This window comes from Ruditapes philippinarum, unplaced genomic scaffold (genome assembly GCF_026571515.1).
Source record: "Ruditapes philippinarum isolate M1 unplaced genomic scaffold, ASM2657151v2 ctg4250_1_1_1_1, whole genome shotgun sequence".
Classification (NCBI taxonomy): Eukaryota; Metazoa; Mollusca; class Bivalvia; order Venerida; family Veneridae; genus Ruditapes; species Ruditapes philippinarum.
In genome coordinates, this window is record NW_026855245.1 from 80,300 (window position 1) to 99,696 (window position 19,397).

Consider the following 19,397-nt stretch of genomic DNA (forward strand, 5'->3'; position numbering starts at 1 on the left):
CTGGTATCTTTGTGTTTCGGCCAGATTCACAGTCTACAAGAAAAAACAATATATGGTAACCAGCTGAACAAACTCTTACGTCAGACTGTCTCATTTCCAAATGGCCAAACAAAGAATAAGTACAAGACATGTTCACCTTAATATGAACACTTTTGAATTGAATCTACAATAGATATAAGCTGATAATGCAACGTATAAATTTACAAAACTGAATAGTGTAAAACAGTGTAAATCCAGCATGTTAATAGTAAAGAGTTTGGTTGAACAAACTAAATGTTTAATATGACTGGGCTTTCTTTTTTATTTAGGTATTTTAATGCCGTTTTAACAGTATACAGTAGTACAGTAGATGTGGCCCTTTGGCCTGGACAAAAAAGCCTGGACAAAAAGTACCAAAAATTGCAAAAAAGGCAACAATTTTAAAATATTACAGGTAGAGTTTTGATTATTGTGCTCTGCACATCTACTCAGTTATGCCCATCTATGAAATTTCATACTGATACCCCTTATACTTCAGGAGATATGGCCCAGACAAAACTCAAGTACCAAAAAAAAAACAAAAAAAAAAACAAACAAACACAAAACTAGAGAAAACTACCTGCATGCTCAGCTGGCAGTTGATCAGTATCACACTCCATTGGTTTTTCCACAATCTCTTCTTCTTCTTCACCTACTTCTGGAATATCTGTTACAAAAAATCAGTATAATTTAACAAGGCTGGTTGAAGTATTGTATGCAATACACAAGTCCCCTACCAGTATTAGCTTTGTCAGTGGAACCTGAGCAGGTTGTAGGTATGGGTTTATGTCATATTGGCTATAAAATCCAAGGCACACATGCAAACTGTACTACAAGATTTCATACTCAAATAAAATCAATGTTTATACCCATATACGAGGGGTTATCCAAAAATTCGTGGACTTTTTAAATATCTCTTGAACATCAACGTGTATTGTAATGAAATTTTATCAGTATACATTGTAGAATATTTTCAACACAGTTTGAAAGAAACAGTCAATTGTGTCCATAAATAATGATTTTATATTGCTTTTAAATAAGCACATACACGGCACCCGGCGCACGGTAGAAAAACGAAGTAAATCATCGTATATTTTTGCTAAAAAAAAACTAAAAAAATAACGTAGAAAACCCGCTGAACATCGCATGTTTCTTCTATGATGTCATTTAAGTAATTCTTTAAAATAATGGACGTCACATCCGTTTTTTTTTTTTTTTTTGATATCGCTAGAAACGCCAGACGCCTTTATTGTTTACAACGGGAATATGGCGGACACACGGTAATTAGAAAATCGCAATATCATATAACAATCATAAATTTTTGTTGTAATTTGGGGTTGACACCTACAAAAACATTTCATAAAAATCAGCAGACGAACAGAGAAAAGAAAATTTCACAATCATTAGTGTTAAAGTGGCATATGAAATTTAGTGATGGACATTATTTTGAGAAGCAGTAACCGTCATTGACTGCGTAACGGTGAAGTACAAGTTGTACGTTAATATTATGACGTTGACGTCAATAATTTTTGGAGTGCGCCGCTGTCGCCGGCATGTGTTTATGTAAAATAAAATATTGTTCGAATGTAAAAAGCTACTCACATGAATTTTTCTGTGTTTATTTGTTATAAATTCTTCTAAGCAGTGTTTGAATTTTAAATTAATATCTCAAATATATTTTACGCAACAAAGAAAGTCCACGAATTTTTGGATAACCCCTCGTACATGGTTTATACAGGTTTTGCCAAAAAAAAAATAGACAGATGTATGCTTGTGGCCTATATTAGAAAATGAGTGTTTTAAAATACTTGGCGTCAAAAGAAATGTAATATTTCTTACTTCTGTACATCTTGAAAATAGTAAAAGAGAATTTCAATAGTTTGCTGGTATAACTAGATCTTTCACAGAAGTGATGATTAACCCTCAACGTGACGTGAATACAGGATTTATCTGGGAAATTTCATATAATTTCATCAAATTTCAAAACAGGACCGTGCAAACTTCACTTGCACAACTTCATATGGTGGGGATGAATATGTGAAAGTTTAGAAGTTGCATGTTAAACAGTGAAGAAGATCTACTGCAGACAACAATAATCAATATGTCTAAAATGGTCGAATAGATGGACGTGGCAATTTCAATATACCCCACTTCATTTGTGGCATTTATTTATTTCATAATTTTGTAACTATGTATTTCATATGATGTTCTTAATAGGTTGCAATGTTACATTGTAAATTTTATTGTTATTAAATCTTCTACGTAATAACTCTAGTAATATAAGGAATTAAAATACTTGTAGTACTTGCATCTGATTAATAGGCACAAAAACTAGAGAAACTACTCTGCATGCTCACATGGCAGTTGATCCCCAGTTCAATCATTGTTTTTCAATCTTTATTCTTCTTTCAACCTATTTGGAATATTTGTTACAAATCGTATATTTTAAAAAGGTGGTGGAGTATTGTCTGCAAACAAGTTCACTACCCTTATTAGCTTTGTCATGGAAACCTGAGCAGGTTGTAGGTCATGGGTTTTATGTCAATATTGAGCTACAAATCAATGAGACACACAAGCAACACTGTTATACAGAGTTTTATTACTTAAATAAAATCAATGTGTATATCCATATTCATGGTTCATACAGGTTTTGCCAAAAAAAAATTTTGTTTTGTAGTATCAACCAAAGCTGCCCATTAGTAACAAAGTTACACAATTTTTTAGCAAAATTCAGTTGCATGATTTTGAAAGTCAAGGTCATACATCTTGCTGTTGTGGTAAGTGTTGTTTTATCCAAGTATCATCAAAATCAATTCATTTATAACGAAGTTACACCAATTTTAGCAAAATTCAATAACATGACCTTGATGGTCAAGGTCAAGGTCATACATAGATTATGCAACATGTTGATTTTATCATAAATGTTGTTTTGTCCAAGGATCAATCAAATCCATCCATTAATAACAAAGTTACACCAATTTTAGCTAAATTCAATAACAGGGCCTTGACAGCCAAGGTCATTTAAAGATCTAGGTCATACATACATTATACAACATGTTGGTTTAATCATAAATGGTGTTTTGTCAAAGGATCAATCAAATCCAATCTTATTCCTTTTTACTGACACATACCATCAAAATCTAAATCATCCATGGAAATTCCTTTGAATTGGTGAGCTTTGCCACTCTCAACTGCCAACAATAACTTTGCTATCTTGGCGAGTTCAATGACATCGTCTTGAAGGCGAATAGAACTGATTATGCATATGTTCATGTTCCCATGTTGTCTGGCACTTCTTTGGACTCATTTCTCGCTTGCATTGGCCACAATAATACCTAATTTCCAGATGAGAATAAATTACCAAACACAATTCAAGAAAATCACTAGAGACATTTGCAACTAATTATATTTTTTTTGGCATTATAATAAAATGGCCAAAAGGTGAAACTGATCATGAAAAGGCTTTTACTCACTCAAATTATGAAAATATTATGCAAATAATAGACAAACTAATGTAGTTGTCATATAAGACAAAACTAGAGCTTGTCACAAGTGCCGAATACCCCCTTATCAGAAGTATAATTATATATTAAAATGTGAAGTTGAAAGAGTAAAAATGAACAAAAGAGTAATAACTGGAAATTAGGGAAGGGAGGCTTACGGTTCTTATGCACAGCTCATCTACTCAGTGAGATCTACTTACCTATAAAGTTTCAAGTTGATACCATTTATAGTTCTCAAGTAATGTCAAGGACAAAATTCAAAGTTTAAAAATGGATAAAGGACAATAACTCCAAAATTAGGGAAGGGGGATTACAGTTCTTAGCACCTTACTTCTACTCAGTGACATCTATCTAACTACAAAGTTTCAAGTTGATACATTTTACATTTCTGAATTTATGTCCTGGACAAAGTTCAAAGTGTGAAAATGAACAAAGGCCAATTACTCCAAAATTAGGGAAGGGAGGGTTACGTTTCTTATGCACTGCACATCTACTCATTTAGATGTACCTGCCTGCAAAGTATCAAGTTGAATCTTGACTAGTTTTCTAATTATGTGCCCCACAAGGTTTAAGTGTTAAAAGTTGTACAAGGGCAATTTTTCAAATTAGAGTAAGGACGGGTACTGTTCTGAGGCATGAACTTTACCTCCTGTGACATTTCTACATGTAGAGTTTGTAAGGTTGTATACCTTTATATTCTCAATGATGTCCTGACGAAAGTTCAAAATGTATTTTCAAAGCGTTTCAGTGTATTTGATTATTTACACCCCGAAAGAAAGATACTCTGTATGACATTTTTACCCCAGAGATAATGTTGTTGACAAACAGGGACATAATGTTATTTTTGAATGTTGAATGTTCATCCTTCATGCCTTATTGATTTACATATATTCCTGGAGTAGTATCTAAATGAGTAATTATGTACCTGAATAACTGTGGCCAGGTACTTGCGCATTGAAGGGAAACGAAGTAATTCTGGTCGCTTGAGGTCCTGCACTTGTTCAAGAACACACCGCAGTGCATCACTGCAGGCTTTCTACTGCCTCTACCAAAAAAACTAGGGAAAAAGTAGGGCATTTTTTTACCAAAAAGTAGGGCAAAGTAGGGATTTCTGATGTAAAAAAGTAGGGATAAAGTAGGAATTTCTTACCGTTTTATTTAAGAATTAGCAAAACATACCATCACCAAGACCAAATCAGGCTGTATGTATCTTCAGCTCAGTCCATGCTTGAAAGACTGTGAGGCACCTCATAGCCAGAATGTTGCTGAATGTTTTGCCAAGGCACCATGAGCAGAGCTGCATCAGTACTAAGGGTGTAGTACTTAAGTACCAGTACTTGCCAAGTTTTGCAGTACCATTACCAGTACCAGTACTTGATTTTAGCTTGGTACTGCAGTTCCAGTACTTTTTTGAGGGAAGTAATTAAGTAATAGTACTAATACTTTTATAATTTATATTCATTAAAGTTTGAATAAATACACAGTGTCATTCAAAATAATTGCAAACATTATTCCACAAAGAAATAAAATCATTTACTTTAAAGTTGACATTACATTTTTACAACTTAAATGAACGAACATACTTTTTACAAACAATAATTACAACATATATTCATGTCATATGTTATTGTTGAGTAACCATTCAACTGTAATACAATGCAATAATTTTACATTTTAAACCCACCAGTCTTTTTGTTGCCTTTCACACCTTTACACTTCTGTTCAATTTATACCAATGTAAAATAAAACTTTTTATGATGCTAACAATATCACTTGAAATAGGATTATTTAGAATAGAAGTAATTAATTAGTGTTTATTTTGCTCTTTTTTTTTACTAGTAAATACATTGTAATAAGATTGCAATAAGGATTTTTTACCAGTAAAGAGTTATTGACTCTGTTTATCTCAATTTAATTTTACTTTAAGTCTTTGGTGCTTTTTTATGATGAATACTATGTTAACATTTGAAGGAATATTGCAGCAAATTATTTATAGATTTGATAACTTACTTTTTCACAAAAATAAAATAATACATGGAATTTACAGCTTTACTATATGAGTAAAAATAATGACATTTTTATCAAAACCAAAAATACTGCCTTGTAATGCAGTAGCAGTACTACTTTTTAAAGACAGTAATGCAGTACCAGTACCAGTAGTAGCAAAATTTTGTAAGAGTAATTCAGTATCAGTACCAGTACTTGCAAAATCGCTGCAGTACATACTGCAGTACCAGTACCAGTAATGCAGCTCTGACCATGAGTCTTTCAAGGATGGACATCACAAGGAGACACACACACACCTGAACTATTAATCAATTGCAACTGAAAATACAACTGAAATACCATTTTAAATATCTTCTTTTTTCATTTCATTTCAAATTGAAAAAGTAGGGATAATATGGGTATTTCAGAAAAAAGTAGGGCAAAGTAGGGATCAAAAGAAAAAAGTAGGGAAAAGTGGGAAAAGTAGGAAAAGTAGGGACCAGTAGGGACCAGTAGAAAGCCTGTCACTGCCTTCAATGAAAGACTTCTGACCCTAAAATAAATATATGATTATGCAGTATTGTTAAAACTTCAGCTAAACCAAGATTTAAACACAGAACCAAATTATGTGCAAGTTCCTAATCAGTAGGGCACACTTTCTGATCTGGAGATCAAGGAACATAATTGTGCAATATTTCCTTATCACAAAACTTTTTGCCCATTTTTTTATATATTTCAGGAAAATTGGCCTATGCATAAAAATATTAATCGGACATAAAACAAACCAGATTGAAAGGCAGACCTAGTGTATCTAAAATCCTACCGACTCGGACATTTTTCTTTAAAATCTATAAAACAAGAAATCCAATTTAAAAGTTAAATAGAAAAAAAATTGACAAATCATCTATATTTTTACATGAATTATAAGGTAAAGTATTTCCCGACCTACTGTTAATAAAAACAATTAACACTATTTTTCTTCAATAATATGCATATTTAAGAAGCTTAATATTTTAATGCAAAGCACATTCTGCAAAAGCTGGTCCAAATCCATTACACTTACATGTAGTTTACCTAAACGGGAACCATCTAAGAAGTTCAGTGTTTGTGCCCTACTATTAATAAAATAAGTTACTAAAATTTACATGTACTTAAGCTTTTTTTCACAATTATTTGATTTATTGATTTGATAAAGTACAAGCTTTTCTTTAGAAAAGAACGATCTACTATACAAACTAAATTTATAATTAGAGCTACATGCATGATTTAATCTTAACCTGCTGAATTTCTAAAATGGATTTGTCCAGCTACCATTTGTGGACCAGTCCATTATCATACTTGGGGATATCAAGCTGAAAATTAGAAGTTAGTTAGCCAACAGTATATAGCCTGGTCAGACTGCATGGATGTGCAGGCTGGCCTGGCTCTATACTGGTGATAAAGGCTAATTAATTTTGCTTCTAGCAGGTTAAGGGTTAACTAATTTTTTTTAGTAATTTTTTAACAACTGTGCCAAATTATTTGACAGGGGTATTCTGGTACTGAAAAGAAATGTTTATTTGATCAATGATTTAATATATTAATAACCATGCCTCTATTACCTTGGCAAAGACATAGATATTTTCTGGATGTACGCCACAAATGTCTCTAAATTGTATTAGTCTTTCTATGCCAGCCTTCATTGGTTGGGTTAGGAGAACAGGTACTTTTCTATTCCTCTTCCCCATTACTTCAACCAAGTCCATTCTGTAAAATAATATAGTGATTAAATTAACATGTAGCTCTGAAATAATGTTATATTATCTTTAGCTTGAAATGTGCTCATATGACATGGTGTGCACCAAACAATGTAATTTTATCAACCAACAGTGATAAATCTATCCTGTACGGTTTTTAAATATGTAGTTATATAAAAGTTGTTTTCCTCCTTTCCTTGATAAACAACTTTAAACCGTTTAAAGGCCTAACCTAAAATATTTACAAATAAAACAAAAGATGTCACAGGAATGACAAATGCCCCTAATATAAGCTTGTCTGATAGTGTGTTTATCAAAGAATACCATAGTAAATGTGTTCTCAGCCAATCCCCAATTTTTTTGACCTTGCTACGATTGAGCCAATCAAGTGTATGTGTAATACTAAGTACATACTATTTTACTCAAACACTTTGTTTGAAATGATCTATTACTTGTCAAATCTGCAAAATTATGTCCCCCAAGCTATCAAAATTAAACAAGACATATCACTCAAGGTGAATAATGCTCCTCGATGCTGCACAATTTTCAATGTATTTCACTGCACATCAACCAATAAATGAAGACTTTACAAGGACCTTGACCGAAGTAACTATGTGAAAATGTTCTTAAAATTAGTCTCTACATGTAAAAAAAATATCAAGTTTCAATAGAACATAATTGATTGAGTCATATGGAAAGCATTATTAAGCATTATAAAGGGAGATAATTCAAAAATCAAAGCAAGGTAGAATTTGATTGACACTGCACTTCCTCTCACTATTTTATATCGCCATGTAAAGTTTCAATAAGATTTCACAGATGATTAAGGAGCTATACTCAAGACAAGCATTATTAAGTATCATTAAGGGAGATAACCCAAAAATCAAGCAAAATGTAATATTATGGTTACTTGACATGATACCTCCTTTCACAATTTTCAGTCACTGACTATTTTCAATTGTTCCACTTTTGCCTAAAGTCGTGTAATTTGTTTCTTTCATAAAGGCTTCAGGATACTACTCCAACCAACTAAAAAGGTCCTTATATGTTATCACATGGAAAACATGAATTTTAACAAGATGCCTCGCACTGTCATGAAAGACTAATAATTTCTGTCATGTGTTTGAGTTCAGGATAGGGATATCTGTCACAAGAGTACCTGCCCATTGGTCGGTGACGAGGCTTGCAGACTCACCAACCATGGGCAGGTACCCGAATGGCAGATTTCCCATTTCGGACCTCAAGTATAGTCAAACCTGTCTATAAAGACTACCTAGGGGATCAGTTAAAAGTAGTTTTTATTGACAGGTGGTCTCTGTTCACAGGTTTGATACCATTCAACTTAGTCACTGGGATTAAGTAAATTTGGTCTTTAAAGCCAGGTGGTCTTTAATCATAGGTGGTCTTTAACATAGGTTTGACTGTACATAGAAACATTTACTTGTTTATCTTATCAATATATTTTTTCATTTACTGATGTTCTATGTTCAAGCCTGTGCGAAATGATGATGTTGTACAGTGCCAATGACAGCATGTGACTTCTCTGGCATAGGGGATGCCAGATCGACTTTTCCAGCATGGGTAAAATCCATGGAAAGGCATGTCCAGTAAGCAAGTAATGAAAGTAAATGTCATAGATAGCTAAGCAATTGTTTATAAGCTTTACAGCCATCAGAAATATTTCCCTAATTTTTAATTATCTCAAATTCAAATCAATTTAGATGATTTTACTCACCTCTGGGCTAATTCTTGTTCAAATCTCTGAAGGGACTGGTATATCTCCTGGTTATCGAGCTTCCAATCATTTCTTTGCTGAAACTTGGCAACCTGCATGGCTGCACATTCGTTTCCCCGACGAAAATTGAATAATGTCAACTTTGTAAGAAGCACTTTTGCAAACTCCTTCCAAGTTTGTGAGCAAGGAAATTTCTGTAGCTTATTACCTCGCTCAACAATTTCTTTATCAAGGTGCTGTTGCATCTTCTTCAGGTCCTCTGTAAGAGGTAATGCAGTTTTTCTGTTGAATTTTTTCTCAGCACTTGTTTGATGCGCTATACTTCCGATCTTTGATTTCCACTGACTTGTATATAGGAAGAGAAAGTCTGTAACACTCTGTCTTGCTTCTCGATTTCCATTCACAACAGACCGTCCTTCACACATTTCAGCGAACTTCCTTATCATCTGGCCAACCTTTCTTGCAAGCTCTGGCTTGTCAAACATCATTACTCCATTCAAACTTCTCTCTTCTGATATGCCAACAACAGTCCTCACAGCCTGTATGAATGATGGGAACCTATCTGGGGTTAACAGTGACTCCATATCAAAAGAACTGTCTGATTCATGCAAAGACTTCACAACAGTTTTAATCCTTTCAAGAAGCCTCATCCTGTATCTAACCTCATTTGCCCTCCTTCTTCCCAGTCTTTCAAACTCAGTTTTTCCATAGAGAATAAGTCCAGAATCTCTCTTTAAGCTTCGACCAATTGTATCATTTTGTAAAGCACCCAACACGTATGTATAAAATTCGTCATCCTCCCAAGATGTTTCTCCACTGTGAAGATGGACACCAGCTCCATGCAGCAACATCCTGCCTGATTTAATGAATCTTGAAGATTCTTTTTCATCACTTTTGTTAGATTCATTCACAATAGGATCTTGTCTAAAGGAGCAATTAACACTATGCCTCCACAGTTCAGTTTGTACATAGAATCTCAGACAATATCTACATGGTAAATAATCTTCTGCATTGTGACTTCCTTCCGATGGTCGTTTTGCAACTATTATTCCACTTTGATTCTTACTTCCTGATTTAAGAATGTCAATGTTATATATAAAATCACCCTCATTTCTCAGTGCATTTAAAGTTTTTTCACGCCTTTTCTGGAGTTCACTTCCCGGCTTCGAAACAGGTGGCAGTCGTGCTATAAGTTCTTCATTTTCATGTTTTTTGCTACATAAATGTCTGGCAATTTTCAGGTCTAACTGTCCACAAAAAATGCAAGCATGTCTCTTTGAGTAGTCAACTTTTCCAGCACGATCCTCTTTATTACGTACTGAGATAACTTTCTTCCTCTGCTTTTCTGCAAAACACAGTTAACTGAATAACTTATTAATGTAATAAGTATTCCCTTAATAAGGCAAAACTAACATGTAATTTTAAAACAACACTCTATTTTTAAAGCATAATGCCACTGCAACATTAAATTTTATGCAGTGTAAATTATATATAGCACAAACTTTTTCTTCAATGATAAGTCAGAAACAAATATTATACTTGGTAAATGAGTTGTTTTGACTTAAAATAAGATCAACTGTGCAGGCTACACAAAACATGTAGTATTCAATAATAATTTCAATCAAAACTCTATCTTTAACTTACCTTCAGACATTGATGAAGTTGTAGAGTCAGCATTTGTCACCACAATGGAGCTCAGCTTCTGAAACAAAATATAAACTATGTTTAACACATCAATAGAAATTGCATCTTTCAATGACAGACACCTGTGCATGACAGAATTATTGAAATTCTTCAATCACTTTTGTTTTAATGGGTAAATATACAATACAAGAGGGCCATGATGGCCCTGGGGTCGCTCACCTGAACATAGGCCCCCAGGGCCGGGCCAGTTTAAACCAAAGGGCATTTATTTCAACAAACTTGGAAGACACCCATTAGAAGATATTTCATGATGTTAAGTTTTACTATACACAAATAATGAATAACAATGACTTTTGCCCCCCCCCCCCCTCTCCCTGGCAGGGCCATTTTTGACCAAGGGCTTTTATTTGAACAAACTTGGTAAACATCCATTAGAACATGTTTCATGCTAAATATTTTAGCTCTAGCTCTTTTGGTTCTTTAAATAGAAGATTTTTAACTTTTTACTCTATGTATATAGGGAAAATCAATAACCCCTGGGACAGGGCCAATTTTGACCCCAGGGCTTTTATTTGAACAAATTTGGTAGACACCCATTAGAACATGTTTCATGCTAAATATCTTAGGTCTAGCTCTTTGGGTTCTTTAAAAGAATTTTTTTAAAGTTTTTACTATATGCATATAGGGAAAATCAATGACCCCCTGGGCGCGGGCCAATTTTGACCCCCAGGGCTTTTATTTGAACAAACTTGGTAGACACTGATAAGAAGATGTTTCATGCTTAATATCTTAGCTCTAGCTCTTTGGGTTCTTTAAGAGAAGATTTTTTTAAAGTTTTTACTATATGCATATAGGGAAAATCAATAAACCCTGGGACAGGGCCAATTTTTGACCCCAGGGCTTTTATTTGAACAAACTTGGTAGACATCCATAAGAACATGTTTACGCCCAAATATCTAAGCTCTCGCTCTTTGGGTTTTTTAGAAGAAGATTTTTTTAAGTTTTTACTATATGCATATAGGGAAAATCAATGACCCCCTGGGGCGGGGCCAATTTTGACCCCAGGGCTTTTATTTGAACAATCTTGGTAGACACTTATTAGAAGATGTTTTATGCTTAATATCTTAGGTCTAGCTCTTTGGGTTCTTTAAAAGAAGATTTTTTAAAGTTTTTACTATATGCATATAGGAAAAATCAATGACCCCCTGGGGCGGGGCCAATTTTGACCCCAGGGCTTTTATTTGAACAATCTTGGTAGACACTTATTAGAAGATGTTTCATGCTTAATATCTTAGGTCTAGCTCTTTTGGTTCTTTAAAAGAAGATTTTTTTTAACTTTTTTACTATATGCATATAGGGAAAATCAATGACCCCCTGGGGCGGGGCCAATTTGGACCCCAGGCCTTTTATTTGAACAAACTTGGTAGACATCCATTAGAACATGTTTAATGCCAAATATCTAAGCTCTAGCTCTTTGGGTTTTTTAGAAGATGATTTTTTTAAAGTTTTTACTACATGCATATAAGGAAAATCAATGACCCCCTGGGGCGGGGCTAATTTTGACCCAGGGCTTTTATTTGAACAATCTTGGTAGACACTCATTAGAAGATGTTTCATGCTTAATATCTTAGGTCTAGCTCTTTGGGTTCTTTAAAAGAAGATATTTTTAAGTTTTTACTATATGCATATAGGGAAAATCAATGACCCCCCTGGGGCGGGGCCAATTTTGACCCTAGGGCTTTTATTTGAACAATCTTGGTAGACACTTATTAGAAGATGTTTCATGCTTAATATCTTAGGTCTAGCTCTTTTGGTTCTTTAAAAGAAGATTTTTTTTAAGTTTTTACTATATGCATATAGGGAAAATCAATGACCCCCTGGGGCGGGCCAATTTTGACCCCAGGGCTTTTATTTGAACAAACTTGGTAGACATCATTAGAACATGTTTAATGCCAAAATATCTAAGCTCTAGCTCTTTGGGGTTTTTTAGAAGATGATTTTTTTAAGTTTTTACTATATGCATATAAGGAAAATCAATGACCCCCTGGGGCGGGGCCAATTTTGACCCCAGGGCTTTTTATTTGAACAATCTTGGTAGACACTCATTAGAAGATGTTTCATGCTTAATATCTTAGGTCTAGCTCTTTGGGTTCTTTAAAAGAAGATTTTTTTTAAGTTTTTACTATATGCATATAGGAAAATCAATGACCCCCTGGGGCGGGGCCAATTTTGACCCCAGGGCTTTTATTTGAAACAATCTTGTTAGACACTCACTAGAAGATGTTTCATACCAAATATCTAAGCTCTAGCCCTTTGGGTTTTTCTAGAAGAAGATGTTTAAAGTTTTTTTTTCTTTTGGTTGCCATGGCAACCAGAGTTCTGCATGGAATGGAATTCTTTGAACAACTTTGTTAAGGCTTCACACAAGGAACATCCCTGTGAAGTTTCATTATGATCTGCCTTATGGTTTCAGAGGAGATGTCGTTTGAAAAGTGTGAACGGACAACGGACGACGTACGACGGACGACGGACACCGGACGACGGACGACGGACGAAGAGTGATCCTAATAGCTCACCCTGAGCATATGCTCAGGTGAGCTAATAAAAAATCAAGCTACCGTATAAGTACTTTTTTACTGCAGGAACCTTATTTCTGCTATTTTTCTGCGTATGATTAAAATACCACAGATTTAAAAACCTCAGAAAATTAAGCCTTTAATTCTTTTAAGAAAATATTGTAACATTTTCATCTACTGGTATTGTATATTACACAACCATGCATCCTTAGCCATTAACAATGTCTTTATGCATATACCTTGAACAAAGATAGGAGAATAGTCATTACTTTTCCTGTACTTTTTAAATAAATATCATGTTGGTATGATTTTCGCTCACCCCAAGCTTGATACTTTGCAAATAGTTTTTAAAACAGCAATTATAATTTTGACAAGTTTATACTGCCTTAATTTTAAGTTACCTTTGTTGAACTCGCTGTTTAAAATTTCAAAGATTTGATAAAATAATGGCCCATTGTTTTGTATTGTAATTAAAACCTGCAATAAACATATTCTTTTGTATTTGTATGTTTCTTGTGTCTATGTGTGATTTATGCCATTGTTTATTTCACACTTACCTACGTATGTGCACTTATCCACTTGAATATAATGTACTTACAAGACAGTAAAATGCAAGAATGCTTCATATTTATAAATATATTAAAATTGCTGTTATTCCATGTTTTTCTTTTTCGTTTTTGCATGATGATCACCACAATACACTTATCAGTTGTCTGCATTTATTAATTGGAAGTATTCTGACATTAACAAATAAATAATGTTGTCTGTTTTAAATTGGTTAATTTTGTACAAATATATTGATAAAATGCAGAAATAAAGCACATCAATGCGGGAATGATAACACTGCAGAAATAAGATACGCAGAACTTTAAAATAAGGAAAAAACTCCTTATTTTAACAAAAATCTCAGAATATTAAGCCCGCAGAAATAAGTACTTATACTGTATTTGGAAATTTCTTTTAAAGTAGTTCAATTTCCTTATATAATTCTCTTTACTAACAGTAGTCTACATATTCAAAATCATTGAGAAAATTCATTTACCGGGTAGGGAACCACATCAGATTCAGCTTCAGAGTCTGAATTTGGTACAAAGCCATGCTGCAAAAGTAACACAATATCATTTGTTTATTCCTTGTAATATCAAAATTATACGATATATCTGACTTTGGTGTTATTGTGTTTTATGGGAATGTAAGAATTCAATATATACCAAGATAAAATTAATTACATTTAAGTGGTAAATTTCATAGTCCTATTAATTGAACAAACTTAAAATTATTAACCAATTTCTATACTTTGTATTAAAGCATTCAAACAAAGAAAAATTTAATGTCTACTATTAGACTACTAATGATTTTTTAAATTTCTGCAAAGTTAATTGATTCCTATTATTGTCTGTTCAGTAATTGACCAGTCGCCACCTGTCTCTCAATTACAACTTATTATCCAATCTACTCAATAATTGCCATTGCCACCATTTTCCTTAGACAAACATCTTCTCCAAGATTGTCTAAGTAGTGTGATTATAATCAGAAAATCTTCAGAAAAAAAATAAAAAATTTTTATTTCCCAGAAATTACACTGCACACCAATACTGTTTCAGTGCCTAAATCCAGATGGACTTTGAGGTTTCATGAGAATATCTCTGTCATTACAAATGATAGAGATCTCAAATTTTGACCGAAAAATGATGGGCTCATGTCTTTATACGAAACTTATTTTCTATCATGGATATCATCTTTATCATGAATTATTATCCGACTGAATTTTTTGACTATATGCTGTGGAAAACGTGTCTGAAGGTGTCTAAATATTCAGACACTTATCAAGAATGAAATAGTAATAATAGTAATAAATACTGGCACTCTCTGCTGCCAAAAATGTTTATTTGCATAATTAGGAGTTTTACTATTAAGCATGTGATATTTATTGGACGCTTACTTTCAGTTTGGTGAGAGTTGCCATGCGCACACGTTTGAAAACTGAAACAATTTGTCAAAACTTTTACCTGATCAGTTTAAAGATTTTATTTTTTAAACGATGAAAAGAACAAAACAAAAATTCTATGATAAACAAACGTTTTCCTTTTGACTGCATTGATTTAAAAACAAGACCAAAGACACTCAAGGTCAAGGAAAGTGTGATACAATGTTTGATTTATCAAACGAAAATCTCCAAAGAGTATTTTTAAAGCGTAACTCATGTTATAAAAATGACAGCCTTTTACCTATAAGAATGCAATATTAATGCAAACATCAAAGCGGAAGAGAAAAACTTTAAGCTCATGTCCAATTAAAATGAGAATTACTAGATGCAAACTTTTAGATCATGATAAAAAAATTGTCAGTTCAATTGAACAATTTCATTTTGATTATTTTAAACATTATCATTGAGCAATGTAATTTTTAAATATTGAATAAGTTGCTAAGAACAAAATCTAAACAAAGAAGTATGTAGCTCATAAATATATTACATTCCTCTTAACATTAAAAAAGCAATTATAGTCAAAACCTTCAAGTATAATTAATAATTTAACCAATATGTTCAATGTTTGACTTGAATTACAAACTTTAAAAATTATAAATGCATAAGGAAACAGTCTATAAGTTTACTTATTTCTAACAGTGTGCATTTTGATCAAGGTCAACAGTGACTTTCAGTAAAGAGTCATTGTAGATTTAAGCTAGCCATATATTTTAAAAATTTGAAACGAAACTTGAGTCATCATGATCTACAATGAGTCAGTTTTTGGGGAAACATAGTAATCGTCAATTCAATGTCTAAAACAAGCACATTAACAAGTGTGGACACTGTTCATAGAATTGAGAAGTGTTTTGAATCATAAACTCAGAAATGTCAGCATAAGCAATTTAAAAATTCTAGATTATGTTACTCTAGTTTAGTCATTTCCTCTGACTTTCATAAATAAGAATACTAATTCACTGATAAATATTCTGGTAAAAGGTCGATCCCTCAAGAGCAACCAAACCAAAGTCCCAAGTTTAGAAAACTGCAGACTCGGTTTTATTGAGCCTGTTCATGAGAGATAATGAAAAAGTGCAACATCTCTCACGCCCCCTAGCACCGGCTTGAGCGGTACTCAGTTCTCAACACAAGAAAGTATTGGAGTCGTTGATCCCGAAGGACCAGAAAAAATATAACAACACTGAGATGAAGTACGGGGCGACTTTCTACGGCCGCCACACAAGCACTTGACACCTGCTGTTGTGAATTATAAATATTCTGGTAAAAGGTCGATCCCTCGAGAGCAACCAAACCAGAGTCCCAAGCTTAGAAAACTGCAGACTCGGTTTTATTGAGCCTGTTCATGAGAGATAATGAAAAAGTGCAACATCAAACACTAAAATTACAAGACAAAACATTAAAATGTTAACATTAAATCCTGAATCATTAGTGCTTAGTAGATGAATTTTTTTTTGGACACATGGACTTTGGAATGAGTTTTTATTACTATTTGCAATAATTTTCAAACCTTTCTGTTGCCGTAAAATATCCGAGAAAAAAAATCTTAATGGCATTGTAGTTTAGTATAAACATGATGGTTTTCTTTCAGTTGAATTGTGAAGAAACTTATCGAAATAACTCCTGATTCTGCTTCCTGGAATCAGTCAGAACTTCCAACATACAAGAAGACATCAACATGATTCATGTGATATTTGAAAAATCAATCATGTTCATGATGTTCATAGTTCAGATTGATGTTTATAAGCCTTTAAACCCTTTTTTCTATTTTTTTTTCTATTCATACTTAATGCAACTTATGACCAAATACTTACAATTGCAAATTATAATCAACTGAAAATCAATCTTAAAACAACCCTTTAGTCAGTGAATGAATTTCTATGCATGAACAAGATTGCATTTGTAAAAAAATGCTATGCCACCGCATTATACATTGTTAATAAGCCTATAATATAATACACAAGAAGATGTTTTTGTAAAATCAGTGACCCCGGGAGGGGGCCAATACTGACCCAAGGGCCATAATTTGAACAACTTTGGTAGAGGTCTACTAGAGTATGCTACATGCAAAATATCTAAGCTTTAGGTCTTTTGATTTCTTAAAGTTTTCCTATATAAGTCTATGTAAAATGGACGGGGCCATTACTGACCCTAGGGTCATAATTTAAACAACTTTGGTAGAGGTCTACTAGAGTATGCTTCATATAAAATATCTAAGCTCTAGGCCTTGTGGTTTCTGACAAAAAGATTTTTAAACATTGACCCTAGGGCCATAATTTGAACAACCTTGGCAGAGATACACTATCCTGCCAAGTTTGGTTGAATTTGGACTAACATTTTTTTACAAGAAAATTTTTTAAGTTCACTATATAATCTATATAACACACACACGCACGCAAGCACATGCACACACACACACTAAAAGGTGAATTGCTATATGCCACTGCATCGCATATGCTGCGGTGGCATAAAAACGACAATAAAAATTACATGTCATGATTTGACAATATTAAATTAAAGACAGCTTAATAATCTAATATACTGCAAAAGCTTACTCAAATAATTATACAGGCAGGTGAACTCATAAGAAATTAATATTTTTATTGATCACTGATTCAATTTCAACATAAAAGCTTTGAATTTATTGAATGAACATTGCTTCATGATGAAATAATTTTACACAAACATTTTGGAACACTTGGCACACCATTTTACACAGCACGTGTGTGACGTCATTCCCCCTTATAACGTATTATTGACAAGTGAAATGTACATAATTCACATGTATTTTATGTTCTTAAATAATTATCTGAAAATCTTGTTATGTTGGTTACGACAAAAATGCATTTGTTTTGCAGCGACTTTGATCATTTCATGAAAAATCCTGGTCTTTAGGCGGGTGTACAAATATTTAGACACTGTCCGAATAATATGTGAAAGTCGGATTTATGTAAATAAGATAACACTATATTAAATATCTATTTTTTCCATGAAAAGCAAGATGTAATAGATGAATAAAATAAACTTAATTCAATCACCAGCATAAAGATATATCCACATGTTAGTGTAAACAAGCGTAGTTCAACAAACATGAAGGTGTACTAACTGGTAAAAATTTAACTGTTTTATAGATTGATAATTTCTAAATTTAAAAAAGTAAAAATAAAGATACAATTCTAATATCAAAATTAATATTGTCCCAGAACTTTATTAATAGTTTGCATATTTTTACAATTGAGTTTTTTTACGAAGAATCAAATCAGATTAAGTATTGATCCTGGAACATACTAATATCATGTTTTAGATTGATCATAATCCAAAATCATTAGTGAAAATTATCTATAAGATTACTGAATATTATTTCCAAACAAGTAAATATCTATTTGAATATAATGACTATGAATTAAAGGAATTCTGGTGTAATGATATCAAAAGCAGACATTTTTCTTTTTTCTCCAATATATATATATATATACATTCTGTTAACAAGCCTGATCAAGGTAAAGATTTTTATTCCTGTTCTATGATGGAATGATGGTAAAATAGAGACAATAGACCAACAAAAGACAATATCGACTGAAACTCCATAATCAGAATATTTTACACGTGCCTATAAACACACAAGCCTGATTTAAATATGATTTTCATTTACAATAACTATTTTGTAGTTTATTTATACATAAACATTTTAGCCAACTTTATTTTCCTAGACTGCAAAATTCATTTAATTCTATGTGAGGTAGAGCTGTCATTGATTCAGTGCAAAGCATATCAACGATATATCGATATCAGATGACTAAAATCAACGATACACCGATATATCAATAATAATATATAATTACTTGTCTGTCATTCACTTTCATACCTGTTTAAATTATTTCAGTTAAATCATGTTCTGTACAGTGTATTGTCCACTGCATTTTTCTTCCAGACAATATTTTTTGTCCGGCCATTGCTATGAAATATTTCCACTATATAACAAAAGACATAAATAACTGTTCTGTATATGTTTTGGGTGTTTTTTTTATAATTTCTAGACATTTAATTAATTAGTCAAAAGTATCGATTTTTTGAAATGTGTATCGATTATTGATCGGCAAAAAAATATCAACGATATATCGATATTGTCTCTATCGATGACAGCTCTAATGTGAGGGGGTGAAAGTATAATGTATTACCAAATTTACAAAAACACATTGAGATGTCATTAGATAT

General features: G+C 32.9%; 1 protein-coding gene and 1 long non-coding RNA gene across 4 annotated transcripts in view; both read right to left on the bottom strand.

The window, feature by feature from the left end:
- On the bottom strand, positions 1–3,265 carry LOC132742611 (uncharacterized). The gene is made up of 3 exons (XR_009627449.1): positions 3,150–3,265; positions 599–685; positions 1–33 (listed from the first exon to the last, which is right to left on the bottom strand). It is a non-coding gene; the product is annotated as an uncharacterized LOC132742611 (long non-coding RNA).
- A 1,114-nt stretch (positions 3,266–4,379) lies between these two features.
- LOC132742612 (uncharacterized) overlaps positions 4,380–19,397 on the bottom strand; it is a 33,440-nt gene continuing 18,422 nt past the window's right edge. For all 3 annotated transcript variants that reach the window (XM_060731060.1, XM_060731062.1, XM_060731061.1), the window contains 6 exons: positions 14,241–14,297; positions 10,623–10,680; positions 8,979–10,323; positions 7,109–7,253; positions 6,032–6,060; positions 4,380–4,543 (listed from right to left, as the gene is read on the bottom strand). In XM_060731060.1, the coding sequence (XP_060587043.1) occupies positions 4,381–4,543; positions 6,032–6,060; positions 7,109–7,253; positions 8,979–10,323; positions 10,623–10,680; positions 14,241–14,297 (1,797 nt within the window). In that variant the 3' untranslated portion in view covers position 4,380. The remainder of the gene's footprint in view (positions 4,544–6,031; positions 6,061–7,108; positions 7,254–8,978; positions 10,324–10,622; positions 10,681–14,240; positions 14,298–19,397) is intronic.